The 16,381-nt window shown below is 33.7% G+C and overlaps 1 protein-coding gene across 5 annotated transcripts in view; it reads right to left on the reverse strand.

Moving 5' to 3' along the window:
* Positions 1-574: 574 nt before the first annotated feature.
* GLRA3 (glycine receptor alpha 3) overlaps positions 575-16,381 on the reverse strand; it is a 94,475-nt gene continuing 78,668 nt past the window's right edge. For 2 of the 5 annotated variants that reach the window (XM_071556261.1, XM_071556259.1), the window contains 4 exons: positions 15,792-16,006; positions 14,096-14,242; positions 9,455-9,574; positions 575-5,651 (listed from right to left, as the gene is read on the reverse strand). In XM_071556261.1, the coding sequence (XP_071412362.1) occupies positions 5,382-5,651; positions 9,455-9,574; positions 14,096-14,242; positions 15,792-16,006 (752 nt within the window). In that variant the 3' untranslated portion in view covers positions 575-5,381. Of the gene's footprint in view, positions 5,652-9,454; positions 9,575-10,349; positions 10,445-14,095; positions 14,243-15,791; positions 16,007-16,381 lie in introns of those variants that run through there. The other 3 variants (XM_071556263.1, XM_071556262.1, XM_071556260.1) reach the window with 3 other exon arrangements.

The following is a 16,381-nucleotide window of genomic DNA, read 5'->3' on the forward strand; positions in this document are numbered from 1 at the left end:
ATATGGGCAGGGAGTGCGAAACATCTGTGCTGTCTGCTAAAGATTTCTAGCCTAAACAGCATCACACTGACATGTGGCTGTTACTAAGATGACCATTCTCTATGCTCCTTGTAAGTGCATTAACACTGCTGTAATCAAATGAGCAGAACTCAGACTCTTGTCCAAGGATTTATGTGCTAACTTCAAGCATTTTCTATCAAAGAGTGCTTAGGAGGGCTCATGGTTCTATAAAATTTTTAGAAAACTATTTTGCTGCAAGTGAAATTCTTTGCCTTTTTGAATAAGATCAAAAAGACTATTTTAGAGTGGCTGTTCTTATTTTGATAGATAACTTTCCCTGGGTTTTCAGAAAGAGCTTTTATCAGAACTGGAACCCATATAACAATTGAAGGCACTCTATCCTTCTCGCTCAAGTTTTCACACCTGAAGTACTTAGTGGTAATGCACCTTAATTACTGTTGAGGATTTCATCCTTTTCTCCAGTGGTGTTGATATTCTCTCCTTTGACTTTAAACTCATTGTCTAAAATATCATAAAAATAATTACACAATTTCTGAAAAAAGTTGTTTATTTTTTTGAACAAAATATCTACAATGACATGGGTGACACCATAAATTTCACAGTTTTAACACTTCTGCCTACACAGAATGTCAGCCTAAGTGCAATATGATACTGTAATACAATAAAAAGGAATCTAATCAAATCCATGCACAACACATTTATAGATTTTTACCAAAATGAAGTACTTTAAAATGAAATTGCCATCAGACCAAACTCACAGGAGAATATTTTGAAAATCCACAGACAAGTTAATAATATAGTATCATATCAATTTTTTTTCTTGCTGTAGCCTTTAAAAAGCCAGGATCACTAACACACAAAATACTGTATATTATGTTAAACCTTTATGTGAAAAGTTTATGGCACAATTTCTTTTTATACAGCTCACAATTCCACATTCATGGAACTTTAGTTAATATCACTCTGTTATTCATTAAAATACACACAGAAGGAAAGTTTGTTGCATATTTCACAATGATGAAAGTGAAGAAGTGCAGTAATATTTTAGAATGTCAAGAATATAGGATGAGCCAACATTTTCTCTGGCATCAATCCACTGCTTCCAGCAATCTAACCTGCTTCCACAAGCCTTCCAAACTGATAGTAATTACTGTAGGTGATGCATGTTGCCTGAAGACACCTTTTCCGTAACCACTCCAAAACAGAATACCCATTTTAATATTAACAAGTAGTCTGGTTTGTGAATTACATTTTTCTTCTTAGTTGTCTCTAAAAGGAAAAGAGCTGTGAAGATCTGGTATTGTTCTCATCTAAATAACCATATGTTTGCAGCAAGATGTGGATAAAGTTATTTTACTACCTCACAGGGGTACGGTAAGCATTACTAGCTCATTAAGCAGTTTCACAGTTTAAGGCCAAATTCTGCTCTGTTGGATTAGATTAATTCCTATGATAGCTCAAAAGAGAGCAGAAGTTGCAGAAAAGTACATATGTTCCAGCCAAACATGTCAGCTTGGGCTGGAAATGGTATAAATAAATTAATTTCAATCTAATATAAAATTATTTCTAAAAATAATCTTTTTTTCCCCCTAAGGTTAAGGAAGACTTTTTTTCCCCTATTTTTAAAAATATAAGATTTTGTACAGTTTATTATATTCTATTTTTTATCTATATTAACAGCCTACAGTTTTGTAAGAGATTAAACACAAACTGGAAGCAATACCTTACTCCTCAAATGTAAAGTGCACATTTTAATCACCTAAATATATCTGTCTAGTGAGCAGACAGAATCACCTTGCACACATCAAAAATGATTCTTTATAAAGCAGGTTTTGAAACTAACTATAATAAAAGGAATCTAAAGAAAACCAACGCACGATTGAGCTGAAAAGATCATTAAATGCCCTGGTTTTCCTGAATTCAACTAACCTGTTTAAATAATACTGCTTGCTGTCAAAAGTCCTTGAAAGTAGTGTGTGCTTTATTTTGGTGTTAAAACAGCTGAGTTCTAAATAGTAAAATACTAGTATTCCTTATTCCCTTTCTCCTTCAAGCCTCCTATAGTTCTGTCAGCATTAGAGAGAAAGAAAGCCACTTCTCTAACCATGAAACCCTATTGTGTTGATATTTGAATATAGTTTTTAAAAAAAACCAAAATGCACTTAGTTGTTTGGAATTTAAGCAGGCGTTTGATACTGTGGTAGTTGAGTATTGCCACTGAACCTCAAAAGGAGCTTTCTTATCCTCTCTCAAGGTCCTGGCCTTACGAGGGATGACGTGGATTTGGCCACATCTCTCTATAGCACAGGAAGAAAAGACAGTCATATGAGAAGTTCCAGGCACTGCTTTGGGATTTCTCTCTCCATGTGGCCCTTGTTATGCTATGCACAGCCCACACTTTTCATCCTGCACCTTCCTGTTCTGCTTCTCTTGACATTAAGAAAGTGAATGGTGTGGAAGTCAATCTGCACAGGTAGAAACTACTCGCAGAAAACAATATAGACTTTTCAGAAGTTAATATAAATTGTTTCTCCCTGTAGCTACTTCTTCTATCTGAACAAGTGTACCCGTGGACAGGATATGGTGAGACAGGGAAAAATAATAAGGATACCTCATCCTTCCTTTTTTTCCCCTTCACGGTGACTGTGTCAGCTCTTTAGTAGCTGTGTTACTGTGGTATTCCTCCAGATCCTACCATGTCTCCCTCTCTTTTAATTGTGTTACAATGCCCTTCTAGTGTCAGTATTTTATTTTTCAAATATAGGGCTGGTCTACAAAGATCATAAAAATGTGACCTGAGAAGTGCAGGGTGTGCACCTATAGTGAATAATTACTTGGGACAAAGCTGCATTAGCCTGTCATACAGGGGTTGTGCTTGCAAGAAGCCTTCTTATGTGACTTTGCTAAGGGTCCTCTGCAGTGCTCTGGTCCAGTGACAGTGAGCTAAGGTAGCTATCTACTTCCGCCTAATTAATGTTTTTTTTTTTTTATGTGTGGGAGAAACCCTGCTAGATACCATCTCCCTCAGACATTATTTCCTTGTTGATTATTTTTCTGCTTATCCACTGTCTTTTTTCATGGGACTGTAGCATGAATTCTGAAGTCTGATAAACATTGCAGAGTACCTTTCAATTCTTGCATCTTCTTAATATTATTCTCTGCTGTTTCATTACACAGTTACAAAAGAATCAACTTCCACACTAACCTTAGCTGTTGTCAGTAGCTGCTGATTCTAGCTTTGTACAGAAGTCCGGCATGCCTGCTGCTAGTTTTGGACTTTTCCCCCAGTCAGTGGTGGACATAGGCATTTGTGCCTTGAAGTTTCATGACATCTCAAATAACATTTCATTCCTTCTCTTCCATATGACCTTACACTTAGTCATTTAGTAATAACCTAAATGAAACTTAAATTTTAAGTTATGATTTCTTTTGAAAAGCACAGTATTAGTGGACTGCAGAGGCTTCTGTCACCTTGGCAAATGTAACAGAAAAAACCCCCCACAAAACCAGTTCGGGAAATATCTTGGTTGCATTATCAAAATAGAACATCTTTACTCACCTGAGGGCAGCAGAATGGCATGCCAAATGTTGTGTGCATTTGAAAACAGCCCTTAAACAAAATACAATTGACTTTGCTGATAACAGAAACAAATTAACACCCTTTTTCATACAATGCAGCTAATGGTGACTTTGAGAGAGGTGAGTATAACCCAAACGAAATAGCCATTAGTTCATGATACCCCTTCACACAGGTGAGCACCTTCATAAGTGACTGGGATTTTTTGAAACATGCACATGAAGAAATCAACAAAATGAAGACACTATATCAGCAAGAAAAAATATCTGAAATGAATTGCATTAATTTTAAATTACAAATAAACTAAAACTATAAAAGAATAACAGTTTTAAAATAAAGGCAGATTATACACCTTCTTTCTGACACAGTTTAACAAAATCTGAGAACTACTATTTTGGAATGTCTCCAACTAATCCTTGGAGGAAAACACTAACAAACCAAACCAAACCCAAGATTGCTATGTTATAATCCTCAGTGCAGAGTTACATTGCTACTGTTACTTCATATGTACCATGCCTTTGGCAGTCCACCAGATGTTTGCTTCCAGCTGACTTTGCTTTTGTATACACATTCTGAGCAACAACAAATGAAAAATTTTAAACATGTTCAAAATAAAAATATTTTGCAACTAGAATCAGCCTTAGCTACTGGACTTAGAGTATCTAATAATTCTAAATTATACATTTCCATATCTTAGCATGATTTTGTTTTCCCATAGACAAGACTGATCTGTGTTTCTTAACCAGTATCTAAGTCATAACAATAAGCTTCAAGGAATGAGTCAGGAAACTCGACATATTCATAAATTAAACTTTCTGTATTCATGTAACATGTAGGAGATGAATGTACATAAACATAACTGTGTTCATCCTCTAAATGCTTCACTGAAATGACTCACTATTTTTGATCCAAGATATTTTTGCATTGAATCAAAGCGAAGTATTGAAAAATTTTGATGTAATTTGTCTATTTCAAAAGCTGTATGAGTTTTAAGAAATGAGAAAAAACCCTTTTAAAAATACAACAGATTAAAAATATCTCTCAATTATCAAAGATTAGGTAATTAAAAGAAAAAATCCTTTGCAAGTATTATTACTTTACAAATTTTAATATACTTCTCGAGTGGTAGACTGCTAGGCTGTCTACCTTGTGCTATCTTAGATTATTTCAACATACACCTTTGAGGGGAACAGTTGTATGAAGTATATTGAATAAATTATATGATTTTCATGTGATGAATATGTTCATTGCAAAACCAACAGTACTGTCCTTAAGACTAGATCAAGTCCTTTAAACTGTTATTTCTAATCAGTAATTTATCATTATACTGTAAAATGGAAATAAAATTTACAAATGCTAATCTATTCTGTAATACTGTGGGATTTACCTAGAGTATTCAGGAACCATTTTAAAAATTAAATTAAAAATTAAAAATACATCAGAACTAAAAAAAAATATTAAGGACCATCAAAGAGTAGTGTACAGTTATACCACTATGTAATAGTATGTATAAATACCTGGCAGTAACACTTCAGTAGAGAGTGATTTACAATGAAAAAGTTCTTAATATTTAGCTTGACAAGGAAAGTTTGCAATAGCAGATGTATCTTCTCTGGGAGTCATTCTTCCATCCTACTGTAACAGATCATTGCAGGCCATGCAGGATCTTTTCCCCCTCAATGCTTTTAACTCTTGCAATCACTCCTCTGATGCACATTTCTAAGAGAAAGCCTCTGGCTGAAAGTGACAGCCAGACCTTTATGTACTGCAAGCCTTAATCTTACTATTGGTGAATGTCCTCATGCCTGATGATTTTGTAAATTACCCAGTAAAAAATGTTGAATATCAGAAAGGCTAATGGGAAACAAGCTCTGGATATTGTGTCTATCTTCTTGGCCCGGTCAATGAATACCTTTCTCATCTCATCAGGGCTTTTTGGTACAGCTTGAACAGGATTGTTTGGCCCCTTTTGTGCCATTCCATCTTTTGCTTGCACGCATGGGCCCATTCCATATGCTGTAAAGCTAAACTGACTTTCACGTGCGTCATCATCCTGTTGGACAAAAAAAAAAAAAACAAAAAAGAAGGAAAAGAGTGAGAAAGGTTTTTTTTTTACTATTATTATTATTTACAGAAATCTTACCTGTTGCTAAATAGCTATTGCACCATTACCTCGTGACTTCTTGAATCCACAGTTTATCTTAACTGCTTGAAATTTCATCCCTATCATTATCTGTCAAAATATTGCAGGAGATTTAACAACAGCACAGAATTTTCCTATTTGTTTATAGATTCTGTAGTCTACTTATAGAAATTAGAAAACTTAGCAAACTGGTAGTAATTGCGCACATAACTTCTGATTTGGTTTAAGTTTCCCCATTTACAGTAAATATCCACAGTTTTCAACTGGACAAACTTCACAATGGTATTTGAGAGAACAGCCATTGAATCTGTACATTGCTGATAAACTGGAATCCTGGTCTCTAGAGATACTCATCATAAAATAACTAATGTTGTGCACATTAATTATATTAGTGAGAATTCTGCCTCTTTGACCATCATATATTTAGTTAATCTTATCTGTATGCCTTATTTCTGCTGTTCCCTGTGAAGGCATCAGATAAAAGAATAGTATCTAAAGGATCTTCGTGTAAAACATAATGAATGAAAGCTAAAGGCCAGATTTTTCTTCCCACTCATTATTCTGTCAGTTCAGGGGAAAATTGGCAAAGACATTCAGAATTCAGGGAACCGTAAGAGAGTGATTTTTAATGATGTGTCACAGAAACAAAAAGTAGATGGTTGGAATAGATAGATATTTTCATATTTCTTATTTATTCATATTTACATTAAAGTATTAATTTACACTTAAAATATTTGTATTTACACTAAAAAATATAGTTTATTTGTGGAGGTATATTTTTTACTTCTCTTCACCTGGTAATAGGTATCCTGAAGTGAGACACATATCCAGGCAAATACATGATATATAGTCTGTGAAACTAGGGACAAATTGGGTTCTGACACATATTCCAGTGTACTTCTTCATTATGTAGGCTATTCAAGAATAGTCACACGATTTTGATGTCATTCATCATTTTTTTCAATATTAATTTTAATTTCTGGAATGTCTGATTTTCTTGTCTAATTTAGCCTAGTTGCTTTAGGACTTTATGGCATGTAGAACTTATTATGCATATGGTAGTTTTTAAATAAATATTTTGAAAAACAGCTTTCAGAAGTATTATAAAAAGAGTTGAGCTGAAGTTTCCTTCCCATAAGAGATTTTTTGATATCTTAAAGCTCTTCCTGGCTTAAAGACTAAAAAATATTTGCCAAAGTCAAATAATTGAAGTTTCAAGTCAATAGTTCTGAAGTATTTTTTGTTTTACTTTAACCACTTTATACAAATGCAATTTCTCAGTAGGCATAGCTAAAATCCAAGCTTCCAAACTTTTCCATTTTGAAAATATCTGTTACATTTGGGAAATCTGAAAATGTTTTTCAATTGAGAATTAATTATAAACATATTGAAAGCTTCCATTAACTAGTAGTTCCTGGAAAAAACATTTTTAATTACTTTGTTTAAAAAAAATCTGGTCAGGTTTCTTATAAATATTATTTGAATAAGTTACCTAAAAAAGAATGCAGGTAAACTACTCAATTTGAAATTAATTAGTTGTCCATCAGGACGACGGTCCTGCAGAGCTGTATTTAACACCCAACTGCAATAGTTTTTCAATATATGTAAATTAAATAAACGTAGAGACTAATATAGTTTGTTGAAACTACTATACTTCAAATTAGAATGATTAGAATTTTCCTTTAAAACATAAAAAGAAAGATAAATCAACATGAAAGAAAAAGAGGAGAAAAAATCACTGACTGACTTTACTATGGAAATGAATAACAGAAATACAAAATGATAGGATCATTATTTGATGACGTGATAAAACAGATTTAAGGACTACCACAGTATTCCTCTTCTGCTGGAAAAGAATAGGAAGTAACAACTTTAAAGCACTTATATTCCAGAAGAGTTGTAGTGTTGCATTCCAGTTAATGAAAGTATTAAGTTACAAATGCATGGACTGTGAAAATTTATCATAAAGTTGCCATTTAAACATTGTCATATGCACTTTTCAGAGTTTTGTCTATTCCTGCTTCTCCATAAAATTATGCTTATGATTGCACAAGCTGAGGAAGACAATAAAATAATTCCTCTGAGTAGCAGCTTTCAGTTATGCATGTTTTCAGGATGAGGCACTATGCACTAAGACTTTACAGCCTCTGTTTTAGGCTTACCTGAAAGGAATGATCCTCTAGAATGTTTTAAAGGATAGATCTCTTTTTTTTGTTGTTTTGTTTTGCTTTTTGGGGCTTTTGGCATTTTATTTATGTCTGTAGACATCCTGTATTTAGTCTGCAAGCAGGTTGCTTGGAAATGCTCTCTGTTGTTGTAGAAATGATATGAAGGCCTTTTATGAGTCCTGTATTTCTGCCCAGTGTCTGTTGGATGGTGTCTCCATGAGGTTAGGCAGTATGGTTGGATCCTGCCAAGCCAGATCAAAGTGCTAGCCCTAATGGATATGCAAGAGGTGCCACCATAATTCTTTCCTGGGCTAGCAGCTGGAATATTCAAAATGTGGTTCTGCAAGTTTTCCAGCAGGTTCTTAATGCAGAAGAATCACTAACTTGCAGAAGAATAACTAATCCTCAGAGTCATATGAGGGTGCTTGTGCACAGCAGGAAAGATGCAGTTCCTGTTATTACTGATGTTAACTTTTGAGTGCTTTTTCGAAGGCATTTATATAAAACATCAGTGACACCCCATTATTTTTTTCTTTTTAATTGATTGACTTGGATGAAGTATGCCTTTTTTAGTAGAACTATTTCTCAGAATGCATGTGTCTTGAGTCCTCAGCTGTAGAAATAATCTAATGAATGTACCTTTTATGTGCCAGATAAGAATCTGGACAGTGGATCCTCCTGAAAAAAGTAGGTCTTGCATATTACTTGGATTAGTTGAAATTTTTTCCTTTTTTTTTTTTTTAAGTGATAAGGAAGCTTTTTAAAAATTTTATGTATTTTTTTTAGTGGATCATCATTAAAGAAGAGAAAATTATTTCTTATAGATTTTTGGTAAAACTTCAAAAATCTTATAATGAATGAACTTTAGTAACAGTTTGAGTTGAATGCACTTTTCACACATTCAGCTTCAGAATGAACAACTTGAAAGTTATTCTGCATAGAACTACATATTATTATTTTCTTCATCTCAAAATTACTGAGATTTAAAATGGAAGTAAATTTAGATAACTATTTTTATTTAGAAAGATAGAATTCTTTGGACATTTGAAGGACATAATTTCAATTAGTTTATTTCTGTATCAGCATTGCTTTGCAACATACTTAACTATAAATCAATAGACAGGTGTCTATATATATATATATATGAGCAATAATATAGATAAGGGCTGAAAATAACTCTATAGCCTTTTGATTGTAGTTTGTGGTAGCAACTTGAAAGCTTATCTGAAAGCCTCGACTCTGGTAATTTGAACACTATAAATTTTAGTGTTCAGTTTTGAGAAGGAAAGTGTAATTGTGCTGTTTTGCACTAAACACAGTGCAAAAGTTTAATACTATGTTGTAATCTGGATTTAAACAGATCAAAATGGCACATGAACTTAACAAGACAGTACCTTTATTAACATTTCACGTCATCACATACAGGTAGCAATGAAGGTATAGGAAGTTCACATGGGAAGACATTATTTCAGACAAAAGGACAGGGCCTCTATTAATGATTGGATATAACATTATGACAAATGGGAAATCTTCTTCATAGTTTACCCTTAAATTTGTACTGTAGATTTGAGGCAAAGTCCCGTCTATAGGTCCTGTACATCTCAAGCCATTGCTATGCTGTAATGATTCACTGATTTCATTTCCATCAAGAACTCCCTCAAAATACTTTCATCAAAACGGATGGGTTGACCAAAAAGAAAACAAAAGAAAGAGGTATGATTATCATTAAAACAATCTAGTTTGCATGTCTATTTTCCTCTCTAAAGATATAGTGATCTTTAGATTTTGAAAATAGAATTAAAGGATTGAATAGTCCTGAAAACTAAATATAACAGCAACTGATCTAAAATCAAAGTGTTATTATTCATATATGTACACATTTAATATATTTTTCCCTACAGAATATAAATGCAACTAAGAAAAAGCACTGATTAGAGTTGTGTTTCAGTATCCCTGTATGACTTTTAATTCTGCCATTTTTTCCCTTTTTTCTTTCAAGATGAAAAGGCGTGTAACTGTAAATGATTGATTAATATTCATTCATTCTGAAGGAATGGTAATATAATGTTTCTGAAGTAGTTCTGTTCACTGGACAGGTTTCTTTCTCTGTCAGAAACAAAGCATTATGGTTCATACAGAGTATCAAATGAAGTCTCAAATTTGGAACCAAAATTCCCCTGTTCTCAGGATTCGTTATCCTGTTTTTGTAATCTTAAAGATACTAGACCCTTTAAAAAAAATTCCTATATCTATTGTGATGCTTACTGGAAAACAATAACGAGTAAGTTGTACATTATGTTGCAATAACAGCTTAACAGCTTTTATTTATAAATGTATTTGTAACACAATCCCAGCCACTTCAAAAGTTTTGTTAATTCTGTGCAAACTGGATTGGGCCTCTGGAAAGAAATTTACCTTTCAGTTATTATTCCATACTTACAATCATAAAAATGGTGGCCAGAGGGTGCTGCTATACCTAAGAACCGCCTTTGATGCTGCTGTTACTGTTGTCTGGGAAGGGAGGCCGCAAATGAACTAGATGGTGTAAAAAAGAGGCAGTGACTATAGTTGGAAAAAGCATAAGGAAAATGGCAAGGATAGATGAGCTTGCGATGCCAAAATATCTTGTTACAGCTCTGCACATAATTGCAAATTGTATAACTGTATGATTTACTGCAAGTATCTTATCTGAGTGCCATCATATGCTTTTTAAGAGAGAGATTCCAGTTCCTCTGCATTTTTAATCAGCAATGAGAAGGAATATCCCATAGTTTCAATTAAATTTACAAAATATTCCAACCTATAAAAGCCTTCAAATTTGTTGAGGATATGTTTACAGTTAAAATTGAATTGAATGATTTGAGCAAAATATCTGAAAAATAAAGGAGAGTCAGCAGATATAAATACAAGGTACTACATTTAGTGAGAAATAATCAACTTCACAAGCACAAGATGAAAAGCCAATGGCTCTGCAGTAGTTCTGGAAAAAGATCTGGAAGATATTGAAGGTTACAATCTTGATATCAGTCAATAACATGATGTTGTTTAAAAGGCAAATGGTAAACTGGTTTGGATAAACAAGTGTATGACTTGAATAATTTGATCTTTTGCCTGCTCTCAGCTGTTAGGCTTCATGTTGTCCATGTTGAAAACAGTTTTGAGGAATTATATGGACCTATTAGGAGAATTTCCAAGGAAGGTGAATGAGGAAAAAAACAAAACAAAACCAAACCCCCCAAACCCCCAAACTCCAAAACAAAACAAAAAACTGTACTGACTGGGAATGTTTAAAGAAAAGACTGAATGAAAATGTGCAAATGGGGACATCAAGGAATGAAGTAGGCCATTTTCTGTGCCCTTTCTAGACAATCCATGAGAGATCAAAAAAAGCATTAGTAAAACCTTTTTAAACAGTTGGAATAGATTTCAGGGGAGCTTGTGGAATTTTTGTGACTGAGATGAGTTAGGTATAAATGATCTTGACTCCTAAAGGCACTGAAATTCAATTGTTGCACTATTGCTTTGGTTATTTGGTAAAAATAAATATTTCCCGCAGCAACCATATATTTCTAATTACAAAGAAAATAGACTTTGGAAATTCTTCAGCTGCCTTATTGCAAATAGATATTATTCATATATGTTCTCTTCTGTAAACAGATATGTAAAATGAAGTATTTCCAAACCAATTTTTGGACTTCTGCAATACAGTTGTATCACTGTAAGTTTTGCTGTACCCTTGCAGATAAAATGCCACTGCCAAAAATTTCTGTATTTAACAATTAGAATTCACCTGGTAGAGAAACCTGACCTTAGTCAAATGCCCCAAGATGGGAAGCATACAGAATGTAAAAATCTAGTAAGTTATCCTAACTGCTTTATTTCTCCAATAGTTTTGAACATAAATACTGAATAGAATACTGTTTTTCACTTTGGAAAGGAAGAGGATTTAATCTTCAAGTGAGCCCCTGAACTTTATTTTAAATGCAGCCTTTTAATATAACTCCTTTTCACTGCTTTTGACTTTGTGGACAAATGAACATTTCTTTATGTATGCTAGTTTTAAAAATCTATACAATCTAATTCCTAGTCCAAAAGGATAACAAACACACAAAACTTTATAATCATGAGCTATAGTAACTGACTTTGAGACAGATACAGAAAAAACAAGTTATGATCCTGGAGCCCCCATTTCATGTTAGAAATCGTGGTGAATAAAATAATAACATTTTTGGTAAAGAATGCTTGTTATTAACTTAATTTTTTAATCTGTTAGATATCATTTATTATTCGTATATCAGAGGGTTTGGGATGTGATCCAAATATACATTATGAGGAAAAGCATTGAAATGCATGTCTCCATCTTTCAGAATCTAAAGGGAGTACTTGATACTTTACTATAGACTCTGAAGTCTCTAAACCCAATCCTATAATTTTATGACTACCTAGCAGGCAACCTACTTGAAGCTAAAGATTGTCTAATGAAGTGTAAAATTAGAGTAAGGAATTTTAAGCATGAATTTGATAATATCATTCTGGCAACCACTGATTCAGCAACCTCCCTTTAGTCAATGAGGTTATTCATGCGCATACTTGTTTTATTTAAGAGGTCTTCTCCTAGAACTGCTTTATATATTGTGGATCCTCTGTCATATCCCTCTAAGCTGAAATTTCATTGATTGCAATTGCTGAACAAGCATCTTTGGTGAGCTTAAAGTCTTGCTAAGAAGGAACTGGAAAGAGATTCAGTTTGATTTTGGTGAAGGAAGATATAACCTGCTAGTTTCTAACCCTCTCATCTTAATAACTCACCTGTATTTAAGAAAGATATCACTAAAGTTGAGGGTAGTAAATTTTCTTGAGATCCAGAAGAAACAGTAATACACAGTGAGAAAGATGAATGGACTAAAGGTGTAGTGACATACCACTCACCACAGCTGTTTGTGTTTGATACATAATGCATTTGTTGTGGCTCATCTACCTCTGTCCAGTAATCCATGTCTGCCCCACTCCATCCTTCCTATTCCAAACCTTAAAACAGTTTTTCAAAGAGCTCCCATATTCCAGAAACTAGCACCCTGTCACAAACCTGCTATTTTTTCTGTTACTGTCAGTGAGAAGAAAAAATCACAGGACAGGCAAATGTATGAAAATGTTATTTTCACTTGACTGTCCAGCCTGCCTCTTAACCCATAGTCCTACCAGCAGAGAGTGCTTAGGTAGGCTTTATAGGAGTGCAGATTTTCAATATCTCCTAAGTAAGAGGTAAACAACCTATCAAACATCTTCTCTTTGTGATGTAAGCAGTAAACAGAGGTAAGTCTTGAGGAATGAAAGACAACAGAACTGAATCATGTTGCTGTGGGCAGACTTTCATTCATTAGTTGTATTCTAATGATTGAAAGCCTGTGGAAAGGTGGGTACCCATTTAATCAGTAGGATGAACAATTATTTACTGTTCATAAAATCAGGAGTTACATATCATTGTAAGAAATTTTCAATATTGCTTGATTTAACTACATACTCCAGAGTTCAAAACTGTAGCCTTAGCTATTTGACTTTGCATGCTGGTAGTGAGTTATTTTATGGTAGTCTAACTTCATCTATAAAATAATTAATAACCATTATTATATTAAAGATTCATACTATTTATATGAAGAGTTTACACTAAATTAACAGAACAGGAGGAAAACCCCCAAACTTATCGCCCTTTTAATGTAAAAAGTTTGTTTTTCCACCAGTAATGTTATTTGAAAAAGTATTTTTTGTATTAAAAAAATATTTGCATGAAACACAGCTGTCAAGGCTTTGAATTGGGTACTAAAATGAAATTAGGAAACATTATTTGTTGAATCTCAACATAGTACAAACTGCTGCAAATACCAGTAGCATTCATTCACTGAAGTAAAATCTAACTCTTCTAACAGAGTGAAATTCATGCTTGTGCAGATGGCTCCCCCATGGTCCATGCTTCATTTAAATCCCTCTTAATCCCACTTTTGAGAATTCAAGTTGGATTTATGCAACTCACAGTCCTTGTAGTGACCCTCTGCCCATAGTGAATTATATGCTGTGCTGCCATTTTATTTATATTGCCACTTTAAGCTGCAGTATTTTTGCCAAACTAATCCTGTATCCTGGCATAATTCAGTCAGACTCTTTCAAAGCTGTGAATACCATTACTTTTACCTTGCTCTTCTTCCTTTTGCGGTGGAATCGCAGAAGTTCTTTATGCTGCCTTGACACAAAGTTTACAGCTGCATACTCCAAAAGTGCAGAAAATACAAAGAGGAGACACACTGCCATCCAGATGTCAATCGCTTTGACATATGACACCTATGGAGAGAAGACAGGAGAAGACTGAATATGTTAAAATCAGAGATGTAAAGTTTAGTATTTCGTGTCAGGAGGAAGTACAGTAATATCTTCACATTCCAATAATACTTTTATGAAATAAAAGTTAACATGAAAGTTACATAAGAGGAACAGCAATTCAATCTATAAATGTTATTTTTTTTTACATTTACTCTTTCACAAAATATTAAATGTTCCTTATAGTGTACTCTATATTACATCACGAACCAAATAATCCACAAGAAACACGTGCTTATCCTCCATTTGTCCCACTGAGATCTGTGAATGACAATAAGGAACCAGAAAATAGCTTATTGTAGGACCAGTGAGAATTCCTGTATTAAAATGGCTGCAACTGAAAGTTCCTGGAATAAAAATTAGGTGGAAGAAGGGAAGATATGGAGAGCCCTGATATGTTAATTCATGGCTAATATAGGCAAGTAAATAAATACAGAGGTTTGAACTAGTCCTGTAATTTTTACACAATGAGAGTACTGAAAATCAAACACAGAGTACCGCTCATTGCTATCCTGTATTGCCAAGCTCAGATGCAGGATATAATCTGAACCAAGAAGGCATGGCCTGCTCCCTCTTTGTGTGCACATTTACAAGAGCGTTTTTATATAAGCAACCATAGCCAGCTTCAGGCCTCAAAATGTGAAAGATCTCATCTATAGCTCTCTGTTAACCTCTTACATTGTTGTTTTTCTGAGGTTTTAGAGGATTCCATTTTCTTCTCTGTTGATGCTACATTTGGATGCATTCAGATTCTTATGTTTGAGACATAAAGCATGCTCAGCTCTCTTAGAGCTATCTATTTTATTTAGAAAAAAATGTAGTTAGAAAGCCTAAAATTGTCATGGTAAAACTAACACAGAAGTGGACTTTTTATTATACGCATTTTATTTCTATTAACCTCTATGGCACATGAAGATGATAGAGGAATAAGCCTTAAAATGAGAAAATAAAATATTTAAAGTAATTACAATTCAGAAAACTGACATAGGTAATCATATAAATGAACTTTAAGTGGTTTACATTGTGTTGTAAATTTTTTATACAGTCGTTGGGAGCTGTTTGGATTCACATTTTTCTACATTTTTAAACAAATGTGTTTGTAACTAGTGAGTTAATTCATAATGTAGGCAACTTTTGAGATAGGAATATAATTGCGAACAGGTTAGAATCCATGGCCTTTAGAATTGCAGTCATAGCTGCAAGAATGTCATCAGATACTGGGATGTGAAAAAGGATGAGCCAGTCACTTGATAAGCAGGATTTATGTAGTATTGAATGACATTGTTTTAATTTCTTATCAAGGTTTATAGTAGATATGTAGTTGGCTAAGTAGTTGAGACAGGGGAGACATAGAATATATTTGACTGGACAATCAAAAAAACACCTAAATATTCCAATTCTTTATCTCCTTTAAATGATTGAATGTTAATCATTAAAACACATAAAGTTGACTAAGCGTGTTTGTCACATAACATTATGACTATATAGTACAAACAAAGGAAATTTTGCCTACCTTTGGAAGAGATGCTCGTGAACCTGAGCTTTGTGTTGTCATGGTCAGTACCGTTGTTATGCCTAAAGCCACTCTGGCTGGAGCTGCATCCATATTGATCCAAAATGACACCCAGGAGAGAATCACAATCAACAGACTCGGTATGTACATCTGGATGAGATAGTAACCCATCTGCCTCTCAAGGTGAAATCGGACTTCGATACATGTAAACTTTCCTTTTTATAAAAAAGAAGAAATATTCAATAGAAATGGAGTATTTTTTCACTGTTAACATCTAGTGCATGCTCTACAGAATGTATGCTCTGTTAAATGTTAAATTTGATCACTAATAAAAGATTAATGTTTTAATTTTTCTACAGTAATTTTTAACATGCACAGTCTCCATTTTAACAGATGTATCTATTGGAAAGTAAAGGGACAGAAAATCTGAAAAATTAAAAATTCAGTAAATCCTGAAACTATTATTTACTTATAAAACCTGGATAACAATTCTATGAGAATAGGAAATTTCCTCTGGGTGATCACACCTTTTTTGCCTCTTATGATTTGGAAATATTCTGTGTGCAAAAAAAAAGTGCTTGTTTCCCCAT

Source organism: Pithys albifrons, chromosome 5 (genome assembly GCF_047495875.1).
Source record: "Pithys albifrons albifrons isolate INPA30051 chromosome 5, PitAlb_v1, whole genome shotgun sequence".
Taxonomy (NCBI): Eukaryota; Metazoa; Chordata; class Aves; order Passeriformes; family Thamnophilidae; genus Pithys; species Pithys albifrons.